Source organism: Mobula hypostoma, chromosome 4, assembly GCF_963921235.1.
Source record: "Mobula hypostoma chromosome 4, sMobHyp1.1, whole genome shotgun sequence".
Classification (NCBI taxonomy): Eukaryota; Metazoa; Chordata; class Chondrichthyes; order Myliobatiformes; family Myliobatidae; genus Mobula; species Mobula hypostoma.
Window position 1 is genome coordinate 25,886,326 of NC_086100.1, and position 12,001 is coordinate 25,898,326.

Consider the following 12,001-nt stretch of genomic DNA (forward strand, 5'->3'; position numbering starts at 1 on the left):
TTCATACACATCCCAATTATTCCTTTGTTCTTTATTGCCTCTACACAGCATTAATTGCTAGCTTATCCACATAATGATGAATTTACTTAACTTCAAATTGCTGTTAGAGCCAATGTACAAATCATATCAAATCAAGTTTAGTTATCATTTAAACCATATGTAGATACAGCTGAATAAGACAGTGTATTTCTGGGGCCAAGGTGAAAAATATTCAAAATAGCAAGCAAACATTCAAAAACAGCAAGTAACATAATTCAAAATATAGAGCAAAGAAGGATATTCACTCGGAAAAAAAACATATATACTCTGATGCGACAATGTCTAGCAATCAATGGTGCGGTCTGCCGGCAATGTACAGACGCACACAATCCAGCCTGTCATTCCACCACTTGAACATGGGAAGGCTGCACCGATGGGATAGGCCAGGACTCAGCTGAGCTCAATGACGCTGTAGCGCTTCTGTATCTCTCACCTGGTCTGCAGCAGCAGACAAGCCTGAGGCTTAAGGCCTTATTTCTCGCTACAACTCCAGGTTGATTGTCCCGCCACCAGACACCTGCAGCAACTTACGTTATCACTGTCCAACGGAATCTTGCCATTGCAAGTAAAATGTTTGAGACAATCTCCCATGGTTATACTGCACCAACTTTTGATGCTTCTGAGTAGCAGTCAGCAACACCACCTTCAGCCAGGTCAGCTTCTGCATACCCAATCTGCTCCTCCGATGTCCCACCAGTTATGCCACCATCACCAGCTCACTGATGAGGTAGCCCTGCAGTGCCCAGTGTTGTTGGAGTAGAATTGTCTTTGGATCATAAAAAACAAATTTTTCAAAGAAAAAAGCACCTTTGGTTGGCCCCCAAGAGGCCACTGTGTTCGCACGTGCCACCGTCTTACTGGAATTATTTTAACCACTTGGTTTCCAAATTAACAGATTGCTTTTTGATACTTGTTATCTATAAGTTAGTACTATTCCAAAAGATGTTAGGTTCCAAACTCCCCGATCTGCTTATTCTGTCTTCCTGATAGCTCACAGTAGGATGTTTACAAAGTCAGTTGAAGGGGTCAGGTCCTTCCTTTACTGGCAGAAAACATTGTGTGATCTTCACTTATGGAGCTGTAATATGTAGCTCAAGTTGACAAAAAGTGTTTGAATATTTTTAGTTTTAACCACATAGCACACACCCACAGTCATGAAGCATCAGTGCAAAAGGGGAAAAAATATTAACTGATAGATTTCAAAAGAAAAAATGGAGACTTTGTTTGCTACCAAAGTCCTGAAGTCCTGCTGAAGGGTCTCGGCCCAAAACGTCGACTTTACTCTTTTCCATAGAGGCTGCCTGGCCTGCTGAGTTCCTCCAGCATTTTGTATGTGTTGCTTAGATTTCCAGCATCTGCAGGTTTTCTCCTGTTTGACGTTGGTTGGTAAACCTTTTCCTCATCGATGCACTAACATAACTTCTAACGAAGGGTCTCAACCCAAACATGAACTCCTCAGTTGCTGCCTGAGCTATTGAGAACCTCCACATTCCAGCATTTGCAGTCCCTTGTACCTCTCAGTGCCTTTTAATGCATACTTTGAAAGGGAGAATAAAACTATACCTGTGCAAATCCCTACTCCATCTCAGAGGCCTTATCTTTCATGAGAGTGAACAGTCGTAAGGCATCAGGCCCTGATGATATACCTGGTATGGCACAGAAAACCTGTGCCAAACAACCGGCAGGGTTGTTCAAGGACATCTTCAATCTCTCATTGCTGCAGATTGAGGTTCCCACTTGCTTCAGAAAGGCAATAATCATACCAGTACCTAAAGAAGAGCAGAGTGAACTGCTCTTTGACTTATTACCCAGTTGCACTGGCATCTACTGTGATGAAGTGCTTTGAGAGGCTGGTCATGGCCAGAATCATCTCTTGCCCAAGCAAGGACCTGGACTCGCTGCTGTTTGCCTATCTCCACAATAGGTCTACAGCAGATACAATGTCACTTCTCTCCGCTTGGACTTGGATCACCTTGACAGTAGCATTACCTACGTCAGGCTTCTGTTCATTGAGTACTGCTCAACATTCAACATAATCGTACCCTCAATTCTAATCAATGAGCTCCAAATCCTGGGCGTCTGTACCTCCCTCTGTAACTGGATCCTTGGGAGACCAGAGTCTCTGCGGATTGGAAGTAATATCTTCTCCTCGCTGACATTCAACATTGACACACCTTAAGGGTATGTGCTGAGCCCACTGCTTTACTCTTTCTACCCTCATGACTGTGGCTGCATATAGCTCAAATACCATCTATAAATTTGTTGATGACACAACTGTTGGCAGAATTTCAGATGGTGACGAGGAGGTGTACAGAAGTGAAATAGATCAGCTAGTTGAGTGGTGTCAGAACAACAACCCTGCACTCGGTGTCGGTAAGAACGGGGAATTGATTGTGGACTTCAGGAAGGAGAAGTCGAAGGAACACACACCAGTTCCTCATCGAGGGATCAGCAGTGGAAAGGATAAGTAGTTCCATGTTCCTGGGTGTGAATATCTCTGAAGATTTATCCTGAGCCCGACATATTGAAGCAATTACAAATAAGGTATGACGGTGGCTGTATTTCATTAGGAATTTGAAGAGATTTGGTATGTCACCAAAGACACACTCAAATTTTTACCAGTTACTGTGGAAAGCTTTCTCACTGGGTACATCACCATCTGGTATGGAGGGGCCTCTGCACAGGATTGGAAAAAGCTGCTGAAAGTTGTAAACTCAGCTAGCTTCATCATGGTCACTAGCTTCCGTAGCATTGAGGACACCTTCAAAAGGCGATGCCTCAAAAAGGTGGCATCCATCATTAAGAACCCCATCACCCAGGACATGCTCTCTTATTGCTACCATTTAGGAAGAGGTGCAGGAGCCTGAAGACACACACTGAACGTTTCAGGAACAACTTCTTCCCCTTCGTCATCAGATTTCTGCATGGACAATGAACCCATGAACACTTCCTCAGCATGAAGGAAGTATGTGATCTAAAGTGAGTGATCGTCTTAGTTGCTTTTCTTATGATCGCAAGACCCTGTTGGACATTGGTGGTGTGGAATGCTGCAAGTCCAATTCATTGGTTTATTGGCCAGTGATGGGGGCAGACTGGGGGAGCTGCGTGGCCTTGGTTATAGCGAGGACTAGGCCTCAGACCATGGTGTTGCCTGCTTGCAGCTGCCCAGGGTGAGGCGTTGGAGTCAGATGTTCCACCAGAGTGCTGGAGGAGGTGTGGTGCGGCATCCATGCTGGAATTGGTGCTGTTCCCCAGTGTTTACTCGGCAAAAGACAAGCTGTATTGTGTTCAACTGCATACTGCTGAACATTCATGGACTTGGGGATTTGAACTATACTTTTTGTATGACTGTATTTTACTGCTATCTTCTATGTGCTGTATGTGTCTTGTGCTGTGTATGACTGTTGGTACTGTGTTTTGCACCTTGGCCCCGGAGTAACACTGTTTAATTTGGTTGTATTTATGTATTGTCGAATGACGATTAAACTTGAACTCAACATTTCAGGAACAGCTTTTTCCCTGACATCGTCAGATTTCTGAATGGACAATGAACCCAAGTACACTACCTCACTATTTTTTTCCTTTTATGTTTCTCTTTTTGCACTACTTAATTATTTTTAAAAGATATTTCTTAGATAATTTATAGTTTTTTTTCCTGTTACGATGTATTGCATGAAACTGCTGCCATAGAACAACAAAGTTCATGATTTATGCCAGCAATATTAAACCTGATTTCTGATTATCTAAATTTCTCTCTCCTTTTTATGGTGATTATTATGTAGACTCTACATAATAAATTCAATTTTAACGGCTATATTTTAATGCATATTATTATTTTATGCATTAAGAAAGAAGCACATATATTACTGTATCAAATGTGTGTTTTAATATTTTGTTATAATTAGTTTCTTTTGTAATCCAATATTTTTTTTATATATTTAAATATACCATTCTGAGAATGGGTCCATAGGCTTCACTGGACTGATCAGGGGGTCCATGACATAAAAAAGGTTAAGAAGCCCTGATATAGAGGAATAATCACATTAGCAGTGGTAGTCCTCAGGCAACTTTCCCGATTAAAATAGAGACCATTTGATAACAACATATTATGATTGGCTCTCTGAATGCAACATCTTTCAATATTGTATATTCATGACCGCACATCTCCCACACACGTATTTGAAGCTTAGGTAGTATTAGCCATGACAGTCTATTTATCTTTATAGATGCTAATTGCATAATTGTCAAAATTATCATTTAATCCCCCAAAGTGTGATGCCACAGAACTTACCTTGCCCCAGGTAAATTTGAATTAAATGTACTATTTACCATTTCAACATGCGTCACATCCATAAGATTATACTGAGATCAGTTCATTTGCCACCAGCAAAAAGTCATTGGTGGTGAGTTTTTTGACCATTATTTATTTTGTCCATTTCAGTTAACTTTCAGTTAGGAATGTAATGTGTATGTGTCATGGGGAGGTAACTTAGTAAATGTTACAGAAAATGTGACTGGAACTCATTGAATTTTATTGATGGTTAATCTATTTTCAGGGATAAGGGATCTGTCATAATTGGATGATCCCCTTTTTTAAAACAGTGACTCTAGTCCTAGATTTTCTAGATACCTTTCAACATGCTTTCCTCATCCACCCTAACCCCTTGGGACTTTGCATTCCAGTTGTCACTTCTCACTCTCCTGAACTCCCAGCAGATCTAAGTCTATCTTGTCAAACCATTCCTCATAATACAACCAATCTGTTTCAGAGATCCTTACTAGATCCATTGACATCTTTCCTGAAGTTAGGTGGCAGATTTATTATCCCTCTCAACCCCATTCTCCTGCCTTCTTCCCATAACCTTTGACACCTCGATGAATTAAGAACCTATCAACCTCTGCTTTACATGTACTTATTGACTTGACCTCTACAACCATCCTATGCAGTGAATTTCACGGATTCACCACCCTCTGGCTAATGAAATTCCTCCTCATCTCTGTCCTAAATGAATGTAACTCTGTTCTGAGGCTGTGCTGTCTGGCCCTACTCACCCACTATAGGAAACAACCTCTCCACCTCCACTCTATCTAGGACTTTCAATATTCGATAGGTTTCATTGAGATCCTCCCTCATTCTGCTAAACTCCTGCAAGTACTGGCCCAGAGCCATCAACATTAACCCTCATTCCAGAGCTCATCATACATTAACCCTTTCATTCCAGAAACATTCTCACAAACCACCTTTGGAACCTCTCCAAAGGGCCCAAAACTGCTCATGGTACTCCAAGAGCAGTCTGACCAATGCCTTATAAAGCCTCAGCATTACATCATCACTCCTATGTTCTCATCCTCTCGAAATGAATGCATTCCTTACCGTCGACTCAACCTGCATGTTTACATTTAGGGAATCCTACACAAGGACTCAAAAGTCCTTTTGCACTTTGGAATCTTGAATTTTCTCCCCATTTAGAAGATAGGCTATGCCTTTATTCCTTCTAACAAAGTGCAGGACCATGAACTTCCCTACATTATATTCCATCTGCCAGCTCTTTATCTATTCTCCCATTCTGTCTAAGTCCTTCTGTAGACTTCTGGCTTCCTCAACACTGTCTGTCCCAGAAAGCAACCCAGATCTATGGAATTTCAGAGAATTAAAATATAATAAAAGACCTTAACTCAAAGACTTTCAGGAGTCAGGATCTTGGCAGCTGCAGTTCTAACAATTTGCTCAGTATTACTTTCCTGTTGATCGTAATTTTGCCAGGTTCTGTCCTTTCCACTTGCTGATTTGCACCCATTTCTGGCATGTTGCTTATTTATTATAGTGAAAGTTGATATAAAACACCTGCCTGTTTGATTCATTCATCCGTTTTCTGTTATTTAATCACCAGACTCCTTTTCCATGGAACTAATGTTCATTTTGTCTTCCCTATTTATCTTTTTGTCATTCATTTTTGATATGCCCAATCTTACTAATGTGCTGCCTAACTTTAGACAACAGCAACTTTCTCCTTGAGTTTGATGCTGCCTTTAACTTTTTTAGACAACCACCAATGATAGCTGTTCTCCGTGGAATTTTTCTTACCAGTTGAAATATACCTGGGTGGTGTTCTGCAAGATCCCCTTAAACGTTTGCTACAGCATTACAACTGGGTGGTCTCTACCTGTTTTCTTCAGTGAAGTCTACTTTCATGCCCTTATCATTTTGCTATTTAAATCTAATCTGGAAAACTTGGGCCCATTCTTTTCTCCCTCAAATTGTAAAATTAAAACATATGATTGCTTCTACCAAGGGTTTCTTAAGCAGAAAAGTCATAAATTAAAACCTATCTCACTGAACAGCTATCTCACCTACAAGACTTGCTTGCTGGTTGGATTTAGAACCATCCTGTAAAACACACTAACTCCTGGGTTGCCTTTAACTATCTCATTTTTCCAGTACATATATAGATTAAAATCAATGGTTACATGGAAAATGAAACAGTACAGCACAGCAACAGGCCCTTTAGCCCATGATAATATGTTGAACTACTTAAACTAGTAATTAAATTACTAACTAAACTTCAGCCTACACTTTGTGAAAATCTCACCACCTTCATGTGCGTATCCAAGAGTATCTGAAATGCTTCTATCATTTTTGCCCCCACTACCACCCCTAGCGTTCCAGGCATCCACCACTTTCTGTGTTTAAAAATAACTTGCCCAGATTATTTGATTATTATCATATCTTTCTTTAGAAGGTCCCATTATTCCTTACTTCATAATGTCTTTCCACTGTGACTATTCATATGTCATTAGTACTTTGTAAAATAAAAGGACAGATTAAAAGAAATGAAACTAACTCATGTAAACTATTAAACCAATACAATTGGTGAATTGTTTGTTTATTTCCTATTGTCAAAAGTCTAACGTTTGGGTACGTATTGTGTAGAAAATATGTTAAAATGTGCTATTCCAATTTATGAATTTGTTTTCTTTGTAGCTGCAAAAATCAACAAACCTCAGGGAATATTGGGTGGAGAAATCTCAGGACATTATCGAGGGCAACAGTCTCCTCTGTCTGTCCCAGTATCAGAGTTGTACGTCACTTGCGCCAGACTTGGTTTACCACATCCAGATTTCTCCTTTATTAAGACTACACAGGTTGGAGCTTTTTGTATTATTACCTCAGCAGTAGTATAATATTTGCTAAATAGCAAAATACTGGTGATCTAATACAGTCTGAAGGCAAACTTGTTATTGACATCACTGTTTTAGTTGTGTGTGTGGTTGTCATAGTGTCATAGAACGCCACAGCACAGAAGTAGGCCCTTAGACCCATTTAGTCTGTGCCGAACTATTAGTTTGTCCAGGCCATCAACCTTCACCCAGGCCATAGCCCTCCAGACCCCCTCCCCTCAAATTGATCTTAATTGTTGGAATTGACCCCGCATCCACCACTTATACTGGCAGCCTGTCGAAGTTACCCTGCATGTTCCCCTTAAACATTTTACCTTTCACCCTTAACCTCTAATTGTAGTCTCACCCAACCTCAGTGAAAAAAGCCTGCTTGCATTTACCCTCTCTATACCCTTCATAATTTTGCATACCTCTATTGAATCACCCTTCAATTTTCTATGTTTCAGGGAATAAAGTTCTAGCCTGTGCATCCTTTTCCTCTAACTCAGGACTTCAAGTTCTGGCAACATCCTTTACGCACTCTCTTAATTTTCTCTGCACATGATGCTTCAGCAATATCTTATACAATTTAAACGTAACATCACAACTTCTGCACTCAATATATTGACTTATGAAGGCCAGTTCCCTACCGCTCACCATGTAACACCTACCCTGGTTGGTCCTCCTAAAGTGCCACATTTCACATTTGTCTGCATTAAGTTCCATCTGCCATTTTTCCGCCTATTTTTCCAGTTGGTCCAGATCCTGCTGCAAGCTTCGATAGTCTTCCTTGCTGTCCACCATACCTCCAGTCTCGGTATCATCTGCAAATTTGCTGATCCAGTTTACCACATTATCATGCAGATCATTGATACAGATGATAAACAACAACAGACCCAGCGCCGATCCCTGCAGTACTCCACTAGTCATAGGCCTCCAGTCAGAGAGGCATCCATCTAAAATTACCCTCTGGCTTTCATGAAGCCAATGTCTAATCCAGGTTACTACCTCATCTTGAATGCCAAGCAACTGTACCTTCTTGTTCATCTCCCATGTGGGACTTTGTCAAATGCCTTGTAGGTACAACCCTCAGGCTTGGCCAGCACGTGTTCGTCTAGGGGAAGACAACTTCTGGCCCCGCCAAACTGAGAAATTTTGTATGTGTGGATGCTGCGTGATGTGTTGCCCGGTTACAAATCCGCACCACAAAATATCAGGCAGTACCCCATATGCAATTAAATGATTGAACTTTATAAATCTTAATCTGAATATAGGGTTGGTAAGGTTATCTCTAGTCATAACCCAAACATTGCTGCTACAGAGAAACCATTACATTAGCAGTGAAACATTATAGAGAGGCCATTACATTAGCAGTGAAACCTTACAGCGTGTTACATAGGCAATATCCACTGCCTTGCCTTCATCAACTTTCCTGGGAAGTTCCTTGAAAAACTCTTAAAGATTAGTTAGACAAGACCTACTCTATAGCTAATCAGTCCCTCTCTATCTAAATACTTATTTATCTGTTCCCTTAGAATACCTTCCTATAACTTACCCACTGCTGATATCTGGCTCACCAGCCTATAATTTCCTGGCTTATTCTTACAGCTTTTCGATACAAACTTCCGTCACCTTCCCTGTCTCATTCCCTAATAGGTGATCTGTATTGCACTCTCTGTAGTGGGCACTTGTATGTACTGATTGAGGAAACTTTCCTGAACTCATTTTGACAAGCCTTTCCCATCCAGCCCTTTTACAGTATGGGAGTCCCAGACAATATGTGAAAAGTTAATATCACCTATTATCACAGTGTGTTTCTTGCAGCTGTTTGTGCTCTCTCTGCAAATTTCCTCCTCTAAATCCCATGAACTGTGGTTGGTGTATAAGATAATCTTATTAGCGTGGTCATACCTTTGTTATTCTTCAGTTCTCCCCATAAAGCCTCACTAGATGAGTAGTCCAGTCAGTCCTGACAGCAATGCCATAATATTTTCCTTGACTTGTAATGCCACAATTCCCCCTTTAATCCATCGCACTCCATCATGTCTAAAACTATCAAACCCCAAAACACTGAGTTGGTCATCCTGCCCTTCCTGCAACAAAGTCTCACTAATGGCTACAATATCATAATTCCACGTGCACATCCATGCCCTACACTGATCTGCCTTTCCTACAATTCTCCTTGCATTGGGCAATACCCAACTTAGAACATTAGTCCCAGCATGCTCAACCTTTTGATTCCTGACCTCGTATGTGGGCTTAACAATGTCTTTATCCACAGCACTCCACTCTCTGTTCTGGCACTCTGGTTCCCATCCCCCCGCATCTCTAGTTGAACCCCTGCCTCATGCAGCACTAGCAACGCTTCCCACAAGGGTATTAGTCCCCCTCCAGTTCAGATGCAAACCACCCTTTCTGTACAGGTCCCACCTTCCCTGGAAAAGAACCCAATGACTCAAAAATCTGAAGTCATCCCTCCTGCACCATCTCCTTAGCCATGTGTTAAACTGTGATCTTACTGGCCTTACTAGCACGTGCCACAGGTAGCAATCCTGAGATCATCATCCTGAGGTCGTGTCCTTTAGCTTAGAACCTAACTCCTTGAACACACTTTGCAGGATCTCATCACTCATTCTACCAATGTCATTGGTAACGATGTGGCCTACGATCTCTGTCAGCTCACCCTCCCGCTTAAGAAAACTTCAGATTTGATCCAAAATGTCCCTGACCCTGGCATCTGGGAGGCAACAAACCATCCAGGAATCTCATTCTCATCCACTTCTGTTCTTGTAACCAATGAATCCCCTATCACTACTGTTCACCTCTTCTCCCCAGTTCCCTTCTGAGCCACAAAGCCAAACTCAGTGCCAGAGACCTGCTCACTGTGGCTTTTTCCTGGTAAGCCGGTCCTCCCCTAACAATATCCAAAGCAGTATTCTTATTATTAAGGGGAATGGCCACAGGGGTGCTCTGCACTGGCTGCCTATTCCCATTCTGTCTCCTAACAGTCAGCCGGGTACCTGCTTCCTGCAATTTAGGAATGACTACCTCCCTGTAAATCTAATCTATTGCTTTTACCATTGCTTAGGGGAAAGAAGTGTGTCTTTTATCGTTAGGTGGAGGTAATAATCCCGTTTGGAACAATTGGAGAATTGTGATGCAAATCCTGAAAAGGGACAGGAAATTAGTTCTCTTGATTTTTTTTAAACTAAAGGCTAACAGTGTATTTTCCCACTCTGCCAGTTAACTTTTACTGGAAATGAAGTTCTTTCAATCAGTGGGAAAATAAAATTCTATATCGTACTTTATAATCAAAAACTAACGAGTTTCATTGATACCTGACAATACACTAATTTATGATATGCTTTATGTGTTTATGTTATGTACTCAAAATGAAATTTTGTGTACTCTAGGGCTTGAAGGTTTGCCAGGTGAAGTTAGCCAATGGTTTGCTGGTGCATGGACCTCAGTGCCATTCAGACAGTGAAGCCCAAGAAAAAGCTGCAGTATTTGCATTACAACGACTGGTACAAAGATCAACTTCCTTTTATTTTTAGTTTAGTTTTGATAATGTTTCACCAAATAAACCTGACTTCTGTAGGTCTCATTTCTTTGCTACCTAATTTTAGATGAATACTTACCTGATAATATTTGTCACACAGAATGCAACAGGACAAAATACACCCCTTGCTCCAAGTGTGTTTCCCGGTTATCAGCCCATGGCAGGAAATGTACCTCTTCGAGCCGTTCCACCACCATTTTGTCAGGCCTCAGGTAACAAATGCCTGAATTTATTCTAATAATCTATGTAGTTGTTTCCACTGTGTAACTTGCTTTTAGTTTTGAACAGTCAACCGCATTGAAGAATTTATGATCTATTTTAAAAAAGTGTCAACATAAGATACCGCAAAAAATCCTAATTGTTTACCTTTTGACTGCAGTTAGAAGCTCTTTCCATGTAGTCGACAGAGCACTTTGATTTTTGGAATGTACTTGAACCTGTAGCTCTAAATTTTCCAGTTTTTTAAAATTCCATCATAGACTGTTGCATTGAAGCTTTCTTCTTAATCTACAGTCTGAAGATGTTGTAAGCAATATACCTTTTTCATCTGTAAAAAGAGAAACGTTTCTGTTCCAAGTCTCCTCATCAGAACTTGAGTGCTGCTTGACCTGCAGAGTGTTTGCAGCATGTCCAGAGTACACTTCAGATATCCAGCAACTGCAGTTTTGTTAACTTTTCTTTATATAGATAACAGATCTTTAAAATTAGAAGTATGCTTTTTTAAAGCAATTTGTGCGTTACACTTTATGAACAGCTTATAAAGATGTTCTTTCATGATGGGTTGGGAAGCTCCTTGATGCCACAGTATACTCCCTCTTTTACGTAATTTCCCAGTCATGGTTTATTCCAGCAAAATTCAATGAGGTAAGGTTAAATGCAGTAAAGGAAGGAAGAAAGTGGAACTGAACCACTGAGTATATCAGTGCTATTTTAAGAGTGTGAAGTAGCATTGAATTACATCAGTAATGTTGAAACTTAGAGTGGGTATTAAGGTAGCATAATGGGAATGGTCCAAGATAAATATTTAAATGTTTTCATATGTTTACAAATCTTAAAATACTTATCTATATTTCAATCTTTAGGTGGTATTATGCCTGTGCCACCTCATGGATATGGTCCTGTGCCTTGGACAAATTTGATTCCTCCCCAAATATACAATAATTATCAGATACCATATTCAGGGAACATCTGTCCTGGAGGAGTGCTTATTGGTACTCACAATCAATTCGTGCCTTTACAGGT

At 40.7% G+C, this 12,001-nt stretch overlaps 1 protein-coding gene across 3 annotated transcripts in view; it reads left to right on the forward strand.

The window, feature by feature from the left end:
- Positions 1 to 12,001, forward strand: part of xrn1 (5'-3' exoribonuclease 1) — a 110,999-nt gene that overhangs the window by 94,918 nt on the left and 4,080 nt on the right. For 2 of the 3 annotated variants that reach the window (XM_063045421.1, XM_063045422.1), the window contains exons 39-42: positions 7,022 to 7,182; positions 10,611 to 10,724; positions 10,860 to 10,971; positions 11,842 to 11,999. In XM_063045421.1, the coding sequence (XP_062901491.1) occupies positions 7,022 to 7,182; positions 10,611 to 10,724; positions 10,860 to 10,971; positions 11,842 to 11,999 (545 nt within the window). The remainder of the gene's footprint in view (positions 1 to 7,021; positions 7,183 to 10,610; positions 10,725 to 10,859; positions 10,972 to 11,841; positions 12,000 to 12,001) is intronic. The other variant, XM_063045423.1, reaches the window with a different exon arrangement.